The sequence below is a fragment of the Ailuropoda melanoleuca genome, chromosome 10, assembly GCF_002007445.2.
Source record: "Ailuropoda melanoleuca isolate Jingjing chromosome 10, ASM200744v2, whole genome shotgun sequence".
Classification (NCBI taxonomy): Eukaryota; Metazoa; Chordata; class Mammalia; order Carnivora; family Ursidae; genus Ailuropoda; species Ailuropoda melanoleuca.
In genome coordinates, this window is record NC_048227.1 from 60,904,143 (window position 1) to 60,921,713 (window position 17,571).

The window sequence follows — 17,571 nt, forward strand, 5'->3', positions numbered from 1 at the left end:
AATAGCTCCAAAAAGATAAAACTTAACAATCTATTGTTTAGGAATACATGCATATGAGGTAAAACTGTAAAGAAAAGCAAGGAAATTAACCAAAATTAAAAAACAAAATTATTAGATAGGAGAGAAGGAGGCAATCAAATACTTCAAAGACATCTGTAACAGTCTATGTCTTACTACAGGTATTAAGACAGATATTTGTTATATTCTTTCAACATATTAATCTGTATTATAGATATATAGGGAATATCTATATTACATATGTGTAATTTGAAATGCTTACAAAGAATAAGCAATAAATACAGATTCACTCAGCAAATAGTAAAAACAAGCCAAAAAATAAAATCATGAAATACAAATATAACACATCAGGTCCAACTAGACATTGAGACTCACATGACTCAAAGAGACCACTTGGTTATACTTAATACGATATAAAATATGAAACAACATTCGAGCAAGGCAGTGTGAGGTAGTTACTCTTCATTGGGAGTCAATTCAAGGGATATTCTTTGGCTCTCCCCAGGTAGCAGGTAAAGTACCAGAGGATGAGATCATGGGGGTTGTAACCATAACTACCCTAGCTTAGAAATACCAAATAGCAACCACTATCTCCAGTCCCATGGACAGTTTCCTAAGCCTCAAAACAGACTTGCTCAAGAGGTAACACACCCAGGGAATGTTTCACACCTAAAAACATTAACTGATGGAGCACAGCTCTCTCCATTCTGGATGTTAAATTAGCTTCCATCACTGCTGAAATCACCAAAAGTCCTAAGGGCCTTTATAATTTGGAGACTTTCAAATAATGAATGCTCTGGTTAAAAAAAATAAATAAATAGGGGTGCCTGGGTGGCTCAGTCAGTTAAATGTCTGACTCTTGATTCCAGCTCTCAGGTCATGATCTCAGGGTCGTGAGATAGACCCTGGGTATGGAGCCTGCTCACGATTCTCTTTCTCCCTCTGCCCCTACCCCCTATTCTCATACGTACTTTCTAAAAACACCACCACCACCACACAAACAAAAATAAATGAAAACAAACACTATTTCATGTTTTCTAGGAATGAGTTCTCTTCCACATAACAGAGAGGATGTGCAGTGAAAACAGTGGAAAAACTGAAACCTCGACCCAGTAGAGGCACACGGGATGAATGCTGTCATCTAAGCGGGCTGTGCACAATTATTAATTCTATGTATCTGGAAGGGCAATTCTATCAGCTTAGAAGAAAAGACAACTAAGTGGATTTTCTGTACTCTGCCTCCTGGCAAACACCAGAAATGGATAAATAGCCTCTTGTTCAGATGGATAAGCACGGGACCTATACAAATATTCAGCAGCATGGATAAAACACCTTAAATTGTCAACAAAAATAATCTATAATAATTTACATTAGGAAACAGAAGAAATGTAGAAAATATCTGCTGTGTGTCTCAGTAAAAGACAAGAAAATTAAGTTCCTGTAAAACATCTTTTATAAGGAAAAGATGATCAATTAAAAAGACCAGGAAGGAATAAAAACATAATAGACATACGCAGAGTAAGATATAAACCTATGGGGGCGCCTGGGTGGCAGAGCGGTTAAGCGTCTGCCTTCAGCTCAGGGCGTGATCCTGGCGTTCTGGGATCGAGCCCCACATCAGGCTCTTCTGCTGTGAGCCTGCTTCTTCCTCTCCCACTCTCCCTGCTTGCGTTCCCTCTCTCGCTGGCTGTCTCTATCTCTGCCGAATAAATAAATAAAATCTTTAAAAAAAAAAAAAAAGATATAAACCTATGGAACTCTAAGAAAGGAATAAGCAACAAAATTAAATTCCACACTGGAGATGAGAATCAATACTGCGCAAAAAACCTATCAGTAACGTAGGAGATGAAAATAAAAATGTTCACCAACAATGCAAAAAGACTAAGTTAAAAATAAGATCAGAATAAAAAAGAAATATGAACCAAACCACCAATAACAGGTATTTCTTTAATTTAAAAAAAAAAAAGCCTTAACAAATGGAATGAAAGTAATATTCAAAGGTATAATAGAAGAACTATCCCAAAATAAAAAGCACCAGCATCTCTACATCAAAAGGACTTTCTTGTCCCAGCCAATAGTAAAAGAGGCCGGAATAATGGCTAAAGAATTACAAAGGAAAAGTATGGGACACATGAATACCATATTGAGCCATGTTGTCATTGACACATGCATGCAACAAAAAGTCATTTTCAGATATTCAAGGATTCCGAAAAAGTAATCCACATGAGTATCTCCTGAAAAATAGTACCTAAAAACATATTTGTGGCAACCAAAAGAAGGAAATTTAAATTGGAACTCAAGCATGGGTATAAGAGGTATGGTATAAACAGATTAGTAGTGGTACTCCATATCAAATTAATATGTAGAGTTGAGTACGAATCGGTCTACTGAAATTTAATACAGGAGCTAAAATTTTTTTGAAAGACGAGATACACAGTTTATTCAACATTTATAAGTTAGTCTTAAAGATTAACTTGGGAGCTGAGAGTATAAAATGCTAAAATAAGCTAAATTCTTTATACTACATAAAAGAATATTTTTTATTTGTTCTTAAATTTGTAATTACAACAAAATTTATATATAAGCTTTTAAGATGATTTCTGCATCTATTTTTTAAAAAACATATAACAGTCTAATATTGCAAGAGCAAAGAGTAAAACAATTATTAAAAAGTATACAATTATAGGAGAAAAAAATCAATTATAACAAATTATTGTTTAAAACCTTTCAAAAATGAACAAAATGAAGTGGAAGCAATTTCATTCCACAACATATTACATAAAAAAAATACGTGTACAGAGGATGAAAACTAATTATGGAATGTTGTATTTTCTTTAGGAAGTCATATAAGATACCCCATCAGTCTAATATCAGCCTCTCAGAAGAGAAAATTACTGTATTAAATGCATACATTGTAAGATGTATTACAACCTCAGAAACGTTAACATTTCTTTTAGTCAAAGAAATAATATGACCATACAATTTTGTATCAAAGAAATGGAAAACATTTTTTTATTGACGCATAGCTGACATACAACATTATACTAGTTTCAGGTATACAAGAGTGATTTGACAATTATATACACTGTGAAATGCTCACTATGATTTAATTATAGTTACCATCTGGAAAACTTCTTTTTAATTGCCAATGAAACATTTATAAAGATATTGATGATATAACAGATCCTAAAGAACACTTCAACAACTTTGAAAAATTAAAAACTAAAGCATGGCAAAAATTGGTTTTCTACCATTCCCCACTGTCAATCACGTAAGGATTCTTGTTTGTTTTTGGATGCTGCTGGATAAAATTACGTATGAAGAGTTTGCCAACTTTAAAAACTTTCGAAAACTACATTAAATGACTCAAAACACACTCATCTCTATAGCCTCGTAGTTTTCTAATCCCCTTTTATACAGAAGTCAAGGGGAAAAACTGAAGTATTTCACAATGTCAGATGCTGCAGAGGTGGTCATAGATGCCTCTGTTACCCTCTTCCTAGCTCTCTACAATCTTATTAAAAATGTAGGACATTGTTTGGAGAGTGGGCAGCATTACTACCTTCTCAAAATAGGTCCAAGTCCGTTGTCTTTCCTCTATTTGGCCCACTGGGTAAAGGCTAGCCTAATCTAGCCACACTAATATAGCTATCTGATTGATTAGGTAAAGACTAGCTGAATAGGTAAAGAGTTACATATGAATTAGAGTACTGCTTGAACCATTAGTACCCTATATGTATGTGTTGTACACATTGCGCCCACACGCACACACAAATTAAACAAGACTCAAAGCAACATTATTAACAAGTTATTCTAAGCAACACAAAGTTTTTTCCACCTATGCTACACAGTCTAATCATCTAAAAATAGCCCCAAAAGGGGTGGTTTCAGGATAGAACCAAACTTAGAAAAAAAAGTAAATAAAAATTAGGATCCTTCTGAAATTGTTCATTTTAAGTCAAAGCATTTTAAAGGTAAGTTCCCTAAATAAGAAGTGATAAAGATCTTTTTCTTCTACTCCCATGACTAATATTTAAAACTAAGTTCAACTAAATGTGATCTAAAGCCTCATTTAAGATATAAAAGTTCTTTATAAAATGAAAAAATTATTTAAATAAAATGTATTTACCATAAGAATAAACTGGGAAAAATATCTGAAAGTCAATTCATAGTGGCCAATTTTCCTATTACATGAAGAGCTCCCTGGAATCAATAAACAAAAGACCAAGACCCAAAAAAGGAAAGTGGATAAAAGATAAACTTGTAGTACACTGAAAAAGAAATACAAATGGCTTTCAAGCATATGGAAAGACACTCAATCTCACTTGTAATAAAAGAAATGCAAATTAAAACCACTGAGATCCATGTTTTTATCTATTAGATTGGAAAAGATCAAAACATTTGAGAACATAATCTTGGTGAAGAGATGGAAAAAGTCTCATATTGCTGGTGGGAGTATAGATCAAAACAACCTCTGTGTTACACTTTTTCTTCTCTTGAAGATATTCTTGTAAGACATTTAAAATATATATAGTACACAAGATATATTTTGTCTTGTGTAGGCTGTTGGTCATTTTCAGAAAACTTGTAATCGCCTGCTTTTATAGAATTCTGTTCATATAATAGAGCAGATAGGTAGGGAAGTTTAAGAAACTTGGATGATGAACACAGTAATCTTGCTCCATCTGCTGCCCACCTGATACCTCACTGTGCACTTAGTGGGGGGCTCAGTAAATATTTGTTGATTAAATGGGACCAGGAATGATGCTAAGCAACGATGAGAAATGGACTAAAACAAGAACAAGGAATTAGCTAAATTTATCTGAGTTGCTGAATAAATTTTTCAACACTCTACTTTTTCAAGAGTAGGGCACTGACACACTGACAAATGTTTCCTGAAAAATGAGTCAGCCAGCAACAGTGGTATGGATTATTGCAATAATGACCCCCCTAATGAGTCACACACTCTTAGGAAACCCTTTCCACAGTGCTCTGAGCTTGGCCATGTTTTGCTTTGGCCCATGGAACAAGATAAAATATATGGGACTTGCCTTCACTTGCCGCTTCTGTAAACCCTACTGCTACGGCTTCCAGCTGAAGGCTAGCCTGCTGGAGACACATGGCACTCCACGACCTTAGCCAACAGCTCGCACCAATATCCAGACATATGAATGAAGTCATCCTAGACCAACCACCTTCCCACTGACTTCACAGCTGATTGCACCACATAAGCAGCCCAGCCAGCAGCAGGGGCAGAATTGCTGAACTGAGCCCATCCCAGAATCATCGCTAACAAATAGCGTATTTTATACCACTACATTTTGGGGAGGTTATGCAAAAACTAATACAAGTGGATAGGGATATAGGATTGGTGGTGATTAAGGAAAATTTATGTTTTACCTGTTTCTGTTTGTTAGATTTCACAATGAGAATATACTCATATACCACTTGTTTAATCAAACTAAACTTATAAAGATATTTTGTATCAGACTGATATTATAGTCAAGTCCCACTGTCACCTTATAAACACATATACATAAAACAAAACAATCCAGTCCAAATGGGAACATGAATTTGAGAGGAGACTTAATATTGCTCAGGAAAAAAAGGGTCAATGCAGAGTAGCAGGGTATACTATGATACACACAAAAAAAGTGAATAAGAATATATTCGTGGTCACGTCATTTCTCAATAATGGCTATTATCGAATTACAAAATCTCAGATTTTGCTTCTCTGCTTCTGTTTAGGCTAATACACACTTGCTCATTTTAATCCTCACATGCTATCAGGTAAATATATGCTGAATACTTTAGGCAAAAGTTAATTAACCTCTCCAAGCCTCATTTCCTCAACTGTAAAATGGAGATAATAGTACCCATTTTATAGAGTTGTTGTAAAGATTAAAACACTTAGAACTGGGCACATAGTAAGGGGTCAGTAAACGGCCTATAATCTCTGTTAGTAAAATGACTTAAAAGTAATGTCTTTTGACTAACCTGGCTTCTATTTTAAAATCATTAAGCATCATCAACCAAGGTGTGAGTCATCAAAATTAATGTGAGTATCTTTCTAATGACTTCATGAAAAAAATTAAAAGACCATGTTATTAAAAAAAAAACCAAACCAAACCAAACCTAGGAATACATATAGGGAAAATATGGTGAAGAAATCGAAACTCCAGGCAATAATGAATTCATTTGGTCCACATTCCACAATCCTAAATAGGTTTAAAAACCAAAGGCTTCAATTTTTGTGTTTCATGAATTCACAAACGACAAAAACAAGAGAGCAATAAATCCTATTATCCTCTTTGTGACCTCTGGCACACATACTTTCAATTCTTTTTACCACCATCTTTAACACAGAAGGCACTACTGAAGGCTTTAGAAAATAAGGCTCTAAAGAAATAAACTTAACCTAATCTGCAGGATTGGAAAATTATAGTTACTCCTTGGATCAATGGCTTAACATTGCTCTTTTTAAACGCAAGATCAGGCCTGGACACTTTTCTTTATATCTATCAACAGTTAAAAAGGAAAAATCAGGTCGAATGGGTATTTATAAAAACGTTGATTCTTTAAAAAGTATTTTAAACAGGTAATTACCTAGTCTGAAGACGTAAGAGGTATTGACCAACTACAAAAAGCTTTACACCACAATGTGCAGGTATTTTAGTTTGCCCTATTGTGAGAAATTACTAAATGCTACAAGAATTCCTTTTTTCATTTCAATTCAATTAAAGAGTGCTTAGTATATATGAAATAATGTGGCAGATTCTGGAGTTAGAAGGGTAAAGAAAGGAATACTTATATTGATACCATGCCACACATTTGCTGATTATTGTTTAATCATAATAATCCAATGAGTAAAAATTATTAAAACTCATTTTACAGAGGAGGAAATTAGGGCCCACAAAAGTAAAATAACTTGGCCAGGGTCTCTCAGCAGAAGACACTGTAGAGGGTATGGTGGGAGGGGGTGGGGCACGGAGGCACACAAGGGTACGTGCCATGTAACTAGCCCTACAGACAAACAACACTAACTGTAGTTAAGTTCTTTATCAACAATGTGAAAGGGGGCTAAGACTATGGGAAGCCAAAGAGATAACCTTTTGGGAACGGGCAAAGGAGTCGCTAAAGGCTTTAAAGAGGTTAATATTTGAGTTGTTACTTTAAGGATGAGTAGGATTTATCAACTTCAATGCCAAGGCTTACCCCCAACCCCCCTCATCCCCAATATATTAACCAAAATAAATTACTTACTTGAAATTGAGAAAAACAATTTTGAGAGAAATCTTCCTCAGATATATTATTCCATAGTTTTAAAACAAATAATATGATGACAGTTTAATTTTTAGGTTGCTTTTATGTGGCTTGTCTTGGTTTTTATTCTGAAATGAAATTTAGATTAGTCATTTTCTTGTTCTGAGAAACTAGGAGTATGCCAACATGTTTTAACTTCACATTTTTTCACATATCAACATGTATTCTTACTTACAAAACCTTTCATTTCACCATCTCAAACAGAACCTAATTTAATATATAAATTACTTTGAAGTGTAAATATATATGCAAAATAAGATATTTCTTTAATTATGGTTATACTTCCTTGGTAATTGTAATAAATGGAAAAAATAGAAAACTCTTGTTATATTGTTATTACACAAGCATTTTTGAGGTAACACGCTTTCTTTTATTATTTGAGTCGTTTATATAGTAAATGCTCTCTCAACCCAAAGAAAATTAAATAACGACCCCCAAAGAAATCGACCTCAAACTCTTAGTTTTTTCCCACAACTATTGTCTAAAAAGAAAATAGAATTGGACCAAAAAAACCCTAACATTTATAATGACAATTACTACCCTTTTTTTCTCAGAATTTACTTTGTTAGGCATACATTCAATTTCTGCTGCAGAAAACAGTCCAGTTTGCCAATACTAATTAAGCAACAAAATATTTTTCATTGAAAAAAAAAGAAATATTTAAAAAGCTACAGAGAACTGGAAGAAACACAGAAGGTCATCTGAAAAACTTAAAAGAAATGACAAAAACAAAAACAAAAAAAAACAAAAAAACACCCCCACACCAAGATTAAGTAGACTGTTATTAAGAGGGTTTTATTTTTACTTATAATTTGTTTTAGTCTCAAAAATGTATCTACTTTTTGTTTAAACAGTGGAGTTTTGTCTTAATTGCCTAAGACACCTACTCCTGCCATATCTTAATCTTACCTGGAAACTATAAGTTAACACATTTTACCCAAAGTTCACTGTACCTTAACTCCTATTATTTCCTCTCTTATTTAGTATCACCGTGGTGTTAAAATGGCAGCCAGGTACCAAAGTAAGATACAACATACTACATCCCAAATCTTAATAAGTTGCTAAGTATTTCTTTGAAATGTCTAGGGCTAAGGAAAACATCCTTTGAAATCTGTTTAACCCCAACCTCCTTAAACCTGAATGGATTTTCACTCATTTTTTATTGAACAAATTCTAATCCAATCAAAAACAAGAGAAAATTAACAGGCTCAGAGGAACTTGAAAGGTCTCCTGGCACATTCTCTTTCTCTTTGGAAAACTATATACATTCAATTCTAGTATCAATTTTTGTTTGTATCTGTCCTAAATTCCTCTTACTATACTCAAGTCTTTGTTATTTTTCTTTTTAAAGGAGATAGCTACAGTCATCATAAAACAAATCCCACTATAACCTATTCTACAGGAAGATTCTAAGCACTATTGCACACAGTAGGCCCTTAAAGATTTCTAAGCTGTGTACATGCAGGTTTTCTAATAATTCCTCTAAGGTTCAGTATGTTCACCTTTCAATTATCAATGCCTTCTTCCAATTTTCCCTCAGGTTTGGGGGGACAGTGAGAGCTAAGAGTCAAGATCCTTAGTTTTCACCCCTAGCCCACACAACCAACTATAGGACACTGGACGAATCTGAGCTTATTACCTATCTAGATTTCAGTTCTCTTTATAAAATGAGAGGATTTGACCAGAGCAGTGTTTCCCAACCTTTTTCACATTGCAAGTAGTATCTGTTTAGCACAGAGACCAACAGAGGAGTATTTGGAAGCATCAACATTGCCCTTCGTGAAAAAAATTTATCACATTTTCTTTATATAATTATAGAAGAAAATTAAAATTTAAATGAGGTTTGTAATAATATGAATGAATTTCAAATCCAACCTTTTTCAAATCAGAAATAATATTTCAAAATAACAATGATGTTTATTTTTGCAGAACATAAATGCACTATTAGGCAGCCACCTTGCAGCAAACTAAAGGACACATGAGATGCACATGACTAGGAGATCCAATACACGTGAATACAGAAATTCAGGCCTAGAGCTGGGCTCCCCAGGGCAACCAACATCCCTGCTATCCTGTGCTCTCATTGTCATTGGCCTACACCTTGCACTGTGTAACATGCTCCTCAGGCACCCAGAATATATACAACAGTAGCTCCATGATCCCTTTTCCACAAGAGGCAGCTGCATACTCTGTGGCTAGCTGAAGTAGATTCCAACTAATAAAGCACCTCCTTTAATGCACTGAAAATATCAAAAGGAGCAGTAAATACAGGCTATTATTCATGATGTTACCTGCTTAAAGGAACCCCACAGCCTTCCTTTAGACCACACTCCACTAGGGCCACCCTCCAGTGAGCCACATAACATTATCGGGAAGCTCTGAATTAGAAGATCTCTAGCAAAATCTAAAATTAAACAATATTGCAGTAATCATTTGATTACTGTTCACAACCAATACAGCTTTTTGTTTTTGTTCTTCTTTACCAATTCCTTCAAACACAACTTAAAAAAATAAAAAAACCCATGAACTCTGAATAGGTATCACATGCACATAGTAAAAAAAAAATTCCAAAATTACCAAACGGTATACTAAACAGAAATTCAGTCTCCCACCTTTGTCCTCTAGGCTACCAGTTCCCTTCACCGGAGGCAACCACTGTTACCAAACTCTCATACACCCTTTGATATTTACACTTACACACACACACAGATCTACACAAACATACATATTATATATATATATATATATTTTTTAAACCACACAAATGGCAGCATACTATACACGGAGTCTTGTATGTTGCTTTTTTCTCTCTTAATATATTTTAGACATGGCACCATTGCAGTCGTACACAGGGTTGCTTCATTAATTTAAGGGTTGCCTAGTAATCCATTGAATAGATATACCATTATTTACCTAAGCATTCCCCTAACTGATCTATGTTTAGGTTGTTTCCAATTTTTTGCAATGACAAACAATGCTGCCACATGTTCATTTAAAACATATATAAAATATTTGAGGATAAAATCCTTGAGTGAAATTGCTAGATCAAAATATATGTGTATCTTTAATTTTGAAAATGATTTCCAAATTGCTTTCCATAGAAAATGAACAATTTATATTCCCACCAGCAATATGAGAATGCCCATTTCCCTTTCCTCTCATCCCCCCCCAAGTTATACTATGTAATCAATTTTTCCTAATTTGATAGGTGATAAATAGTATGTTGTAGCTTTGATTGACATCTCCTTTATAAATAAAATTGCACACCTTTTCATATGAATTCTCTTTGCTCATTTTGTCTACTAGATTATTTTCTAGGAGCTCTTTGTATATTAGGAGGGCATTAGCCTTTTGTGAAAAGTGTACAAATAAGCTTTACTAGTCTTTCAACTTTATGTTTTTCTCTATACAGAATTTATATTTTATGTTGTAAAGATCAGCAACCTGGCTCCAGTTCTGTTTCATACATTGAAAGGTCTTTACCATTCCTAGATTATATTAAAAATAACTATCCTATGTTGTTTTGTTTTCACATTAAATCTTCTGATTCATCTGGAAGCCAACTTTTTATTTTTCCAGATGATTAACTGGCTATCTCAACACTGTTTATTAAATAAATTTTTTCCGTACTAATAGGTAAAGGTAGCATCCGTTTTCACAGTAAGTTCTTCTTTATATTTAAGTCAGTTTCTGGCCTCCACTGTTTCATTATTGCTATGTGCCAAAACTGCACTACTTTTCAGAACATCTTAAAATTAAATCAGTTTACATATGAATAGGTATAATTTTTAAAAAGCCAGAAATTACTGGCTTGTTTTAATGTAAGAATCATTCTGCAGTTCCTAAACTGAATTTATATAATCAAGTGCAATACTATCATATCACACAATCACGCATTTGGGTAGATACTTATTTTGGAGCCCAGTATGACCTTCAAGTCTCTTTTGATTTCTGAACCATACCTAGAAAGCCAGTTTTTCCTTAATTTTGTACAGTTTTTTCCCAAATTATAAAATCAATACATTCTCTCCATAAGAAAATCTAAAAAAAAAAAAAAAAAACACAAAAAAACACCTCTCAGAGATAACCAACCTTTACATTTTTGTTTTTCTGCATTTTAATAAATATTTTGCAAACTCATTTTTTTCACATAATACACTGAGCATTGTCCTATATTATTTTATACTCTAAAATGTTATTTTAATGACATAAGTTCTACTATATGAATATGCCCAGTTTATGTAACCATTTTCCAACTGCTGAATATATGAGGTTGTGCCCTGTTTATGACTATCATCTACTGATTAATTCCTGCAAAAATGCTTGATTTTCAAGCACTGTGGTAAGTATTGACTGTATAGTGGTGAGCAAAAATGAACACATTACCAGCATTTATGGAGGTTACTGGGAAAAACAGACATTAATCTCCAACATATATAAAATTACAATTATAGCAAGTGTTATGAAGGAGAGTTTGTGGAGTTTTGAGAGTCTATGATAGGGAAGGCTTCCCTGAGGAAAGATAAATCAGAGTTTAGGTGAAGGAAAAGGAAAAACATTCTAGGCAGAGGGAACAGCAGTTACAAAGGCCTCATTGTGGAAGGGAGTATGGCAAGAATAGGGACTGAAATAAGGCCAATATGGCTGGAACACAAAGAGCAAGGCAAGAAGAACATGGCTCAAGCCATGACTGGATAGAAAGGTAGGGGCCAGACTATGCAAGACCTTATAAGACATGTAGACGCCACCACATAAGACATGTAGCTTTGTCCTTATCCTAAATGCAATGGAAAGCTACTGAAGCATATCAAGTAGTAGGGTGATATAATCAGGTTTGCATTTTGAAAAGATCCCTCTGATTACAGTGTAGAAAACAGATTAGAAGGGAACAGAGTGGACTGGGGTAGGCCAAGATTAGGAGGCTACTGTAAATGCATCCAAAAATGCTAGTAGTTTAGACTGGGGTGGTGATGGATAATGAAAAGAAGTAGATGGATTCAAAAGATAATCAGATTTTGCCAAAAGATTTACATTCATAGATTAAAATCCCTACAACTAGAATTACTGGGTCAAAAAACACTTCAAGGATTATGATATGTATTGCCAAGCTGCCCTGCCGAGAGCAGTCTTCTCTTTGTGAATTACCTTGTATCTGTTCCTCTATCAGAATTTTGAAATTCCTTAAAAATGACTTAATCCATACTTCCTTCATGAAGCCTTCCCTGACTCCCTTTTGCCTGCTAGTTGGTCACTGACATGTCCTCGTTTGAGTCCTTGCTTTCTTATACACATTTCTGCCATACTCCAATCAAACTATGTTTGACTTATGTTTACATCTCATCTCTACTATATTGTGAGAGTCTAGAGGGTAAAAGTTGGTCATAACGACACCAAATAAATAGCTCAATACGCATAGTAGGTTCTCATTAAGTGTTCATCACTGAATGAACCCAATCGCTATTACCAGGTTATACCGTGCCCAAATTTAAGAGGGCCCTGCTTCAACTTCAGATTTACTAATTGTGATTTTAAATCAAATATAATACAGAAAGCTAACAAAATTTGCTATTCAGGGCCCCAAATGCCTACTAAAGTGACTAATTCTGTTTGTGGTAAATCACTAAATCTCAGTAGTGCTCCTGAAAAACCTCTCTAGTAATTACATCAAATAGGTATTATGTGATCTTAAAATATTTTAAATGGCTTAGCAAAAAAACAAAACAAAAACTATGAACAAGCAAGGGTTTTATTAGAGAAATTAGTTGTAATTTGAATTGTTGATAAATGGTATGGTTTTCAAAACTGTCTTCATCTCAAACTTAGTTAATCCAATTTACAAAAAAAGTGAGGTTATTAAGCAACACATAAATTTATATAGCATTTCAGAATGATCAATTCCTTATGTTGAAAAACTTGATTTCATGTTTAACAGTTAGCATCTACAACAATCTACTAAAATTTTTACTACCTGGAGGAAGACTAGAGGGGGAAGTGGCAGAGTTCCTTACAGTAATCTTAAAGACAAGCAGCTCCCTCTATAGTCTGTTTGGCCTACTTTGTTTAATTACTTGCTGTGTGAACATCTCACTCATACTCTTCTATTTACTCCTACTCCGCATCTCAGCAGGGAAGCTTTTTGAGAGGATAATTCTGTTTAACCTGGTGCTGAGGAAACTGATAGTTTTCTAAACTATACATGAAGTGAGTTACATCAAGCAACTAAGCCAGAGTTGGGATGTGGAAACCAAACAGCTTCCCAGATCCACTGGAGTCAGGTCTTCACAATGAAGCCTTAGGGTTTTATTTGAAGTCAATTCCCAGAGCAGTCACACCTGTATTCAAATCTAAGTGAAAAAACACAGACCTGTGCTTTATTTATACCCTTGCTTCTCTCCATTAAAACAAGTCACCGAAACGAAACGTTACACTGCTCAATACATTGTTATACCAAAACAATGTTTAAGACATTTTTAAATGAGTGAAGAAAAGCAGAAGAGGGTTTTTGGTTTTTAAAAAATAATTCCATCACTCACATGAAGAAAATTTAAGTGATTCTCTCAGGAACCAACATCCTCAGTCAGCAAGGGATTAAATCAGTCAGGATTTACCATTCAAATCTGAATATGCCACTTTCTTTAATACCTTTTCAAATTTCACCAACTCAAGATACAAGAGCTTTTAAACCTAAGACAATTTATTTCTTACATGATTCAAGATATGCCCTCAAAACACAGGACAATCAGATGTCAACTGGACTGTTTTCTAAAGCAGAAAAACACCTTTTATGACTAGAAAAACTGAACTAGTAAAAATATAAGAAACCAATCAGTTCAGAATGTATAATACAAATATGAAATGCCCTCTTTATTTGGGAGACAATTTCTTCTGCTATTTTTCAGGACTCATTTATAAAGCAAACTCAGTTTAAAAACAGCTCTTCTCCAAATTAAGATACAGAATTAAGGACTTCCAGAATTAACTACTATATGTGAAAGGCTTAGATTTGTGGTACTCATTGTAACAGATTTATCATGTTACTATTTTTCATTAATTTGTTTTACTAATTAGTAAATATATAAACATAGTTTGTACTTCCAAACGATAAAACTGTTCATTAAAAATTCTATCATTCAGATTTTTATTAAGTCAGATTGACCTATCTTCTTATTATTTTCAAGTTTTATTTTAATGGGTGAACTGGAATAGTTTTTGTCAACCTTTAATTAATACTAATTTTACTGAGAGTTTCTAACATGTTAAAAATGCTGGCTTGATTTATGAAGGCTATAAACTCAATGTATGCCAGTGACTTCAAATTTTTTCACCTGTTGAAGAAACACAGAAGTTTTTATGTGTGAAACTGAGAACTATATTTATGGTAAACTCAGTCTGATACTCCTTAACTTTAAGTTTCAGTTTCTTTGTATCTAGTTTTATATCCTTCAACGTATGGACAAAAAAGTCTTCCATATTCATTTACGTTATACATTTCAAGTATATTTTTTGAAGTTTTCTTAAGGGGGGGCCGGTAGTCTATTGTAAGATGTCCAGAGGGGGAAAAATACATCTTTATCATATAATAAATAGTCCTCATGTCTTTTTACATTGAAAAACACAAAAGTACTTCATCATCTTTATCTTTTAAAGAATATTTTCTCACATTATAGAATTACTGCTAGCTCACAGTGAAATTCACCTATTCCACAAACAAAACTTTTCTATAACACACCTTAAAAATCATTCAGGGGTACATATTTAACGACCTGTGTGGGGGGGGAGGGGAACTATGTGTAGAAAAGTAATCCAAACCATACAAACTTTAATACACAGAAATGCCACAGTATATCCTATTATCATGTCACTTTATAATTCGGAAATCTGGCAGAACAGAGCTATATCAACGTCACTTTCTTATTCTTTCTCCATACTTAAAGTGAGAACAAACAGTATATTACACTGAAATTCCAATTAGAAACAAAGACAGCACCAATACATTATAAAGGGCAGAAAATCTATCCTTCACAACTTTATTGCCTCTATTTTCCAGCCCCCAAAGTTTCAGGTGTTACTTTCACCAAATTAACAGCACTCAAATTCACCACCTTACCAGGTCCCTATTATCAAAATCATTTTCATTTTAAAAAGGAATGCTGTATCAAATCTTACTAACAACACTGAAATTTTTAACAAAGAGAATTCACATTAAAAGATAATTGCTTGAAAATAAGCGCTTACGTTTGAGAAAGTGTTATTATCTTGGTAGTCCACAGAAACAGTAGTAATAAGATGAACAGTGATTAGGGCAAGGAGCATCAAGTGGGAAATGCTATCTAAAATCCCATAGGGCAATACATAGCTAGAGGTAAGAGCATCCCTTTCTAGGAGGCAGCTCCACGATTTCATGTAGGCAGTTCAAAGCATGTAGAAAACCAAAACAATTTAAAACCTTGTAAATTTGGCCACTACCTATTTATATCATTATAAATCCCCGAGAGCTTTTGAGACTGTAGCTTCTGTCACTGCTGTCTCCCCACCCTACTCGTTCATCAAAACACTTTTTAAAGATACGTGTTTTTAAAACGCAATACCACAACTCAGCATAGGGGCATTTCTAAATGTGTTGCTGAGTTTAGCTGTGGTTCTTAAGAAATTCACGCTATTGAGTGGGATGTTTTACGTTGGGCAACAAACACGCATTTCCTACTTCCATGGATCCACGTTTCCCTCAAAGCAATGCACCTGAGGATGCTGCCCTGTCCCCAGACCCTGAGGCTTAAACTCTAAGGAATCACGACCAGCACTCACAGACCACATGGTCACTTCAATGAGAAAGGTTATTTGGCCCCCGGCGCCACTCTTCAGCCCGCGGCATCTCCGGAAGGGGCAGAGGAGAGCGCAGGCGAGAGAACGCGAGGAGGAGAGACAGAATACAGAGAGCTGACACTTCCTCACTCCTCTTAAAGCCATTTCCAGAAAGGACACTTGGGAGACGCAGGGGGGTGTCCGCAGTCCCACCAGCGACCGACCTCAGAGCGGGGCCCTGCGAACCCGTTCACCGAGGACATGGCGCGGCCACCTGGCCCCTCCTGGGCCAGAGCGCTGTTCGCGGGCGCTCGCTTCCCCCTGGCCCGAGACAGGGAGTCCCGATACAGCTCCCGACCTCCGCACGTACTGTAAACACTCGGCGCCCGCCGCCTCCCGGCCTGGGGAGGAGGGGGCGCAGCACTCGCGCAGACCCACATTTTTGCGCCTCTTGTCACGCACCGGGGAAAAGGCGAGAAGGGCGGAGGGGAAGGAAGAGGCGGCAGCAATACACCGAGGGCCGGCGGCGTGCGCGCGGCGGGGAGGGCAGCCCGGGCGCCCCGCCGGCTCCTGCCCGCGCCCCGCGATCGCTTACCTGCCGGGGTCGCTCCGAAGACTCGCACCACCGGCACCTTCTTGACAGGGGCCTGGGTGAGGGGGGATTGGCAGATATCCAGCCCCTGCAGCGGACTGGCCATGTAGTAGTCGGCAGTCACTATCCTCACTGAAAACATGTTCGCCGCCGCCGCCACCGCCTCCTCTTCACGAGCGATCCGGCAGCAGCAGCAGCGGCGGCGGCGGCGGCTTCTTCCGCAGCGACGGCCCCACAGCAGCGGCGGCGCCCCCTCCCCTCTTCAGCTCGGCCCCCTCCCCTCACACACACACAAACCGCGAGCAGCGGCGGCGGGCGGGGCGGTGTTGGCACTGCTGCCGCCGCCTCCTCAGGAGCACCCGGCGAGGGGCAACAGGAGAGAAGCCCTGGCGCTTTCGTCGGTGCTGGTGCTGCCGCCACTGCCGCCGCCGCCGCCGGGAATCACACGGGCTCCTCGGTCCCAGGCTGCAGCTCTTGTTGCCATGATGATGATGTCACGGACGCAACCACTGGGGGAGGGGAGAAGGGGGTTGTGTGTGTGGCGAAGGGAGGGCGGTGAGTAGTTGGGGGAGGGGACGCGGCGGGAAAGGGAGGGAGCGGGGCGGGCACCCGGACGGGGGCCAAGAAGGTGTTTTCTCCCCCGCGCCCGGGATCGCAGCGAGGGAGGAGGCTGGTGGAAAGCTGGGCCCGCGCCTAGCGCGGGGAATCGATGACTCGGCCGGTGGGCACGGCCACCTGGGTGGGGGCAGCGGAGGGGGGCGGCGGAGCGCGCCGATGTCATGGATGGGCTCGGAGGGGCTTGCGGGAGGGGGCCGCCAGTGTTCGGGGTCGTTTTG

The 17,571-nt window shown here is 37.1% G+C and overlaps 1 protein-coding gene across 5 annotated transcripts in view; it reads right to left on the bottom strand.

Moving 5' to 3' along the window:
* The window catches only part of REV3L (REV3 like, DNA directed polymerase zeta catalytic subunit), a 170,700-nt gene extending 153,479 nt beyond the window's left edge, over window positions 1–17,221 (bottom strand). The window contains exon 1 of one of the 5 annotated variants that reach the window (XR_004628083.1): window positions 16,739–17,221. Coding sequence is in view for 3 of the 5 variants with exons in the window: in XM_034668994.1 (XP_034524885.1) it covers window positions 16,739–16,877 (139 nt within the window). In the remaining 2 variants the exon portion in view is untranslated. Of the gene's footprint in view, window positions 1–7,281; window positions 7,407–16,738 lie in introns of those variants that run through there. The other 4 variants (XM_034668994.1, XM_034668992.1, XM_034668993.1 and 1 more) reach the window with 4 other exon arrangements.
* Window positions 17,222–17,571: the final 350 nt, after the last annotated feature.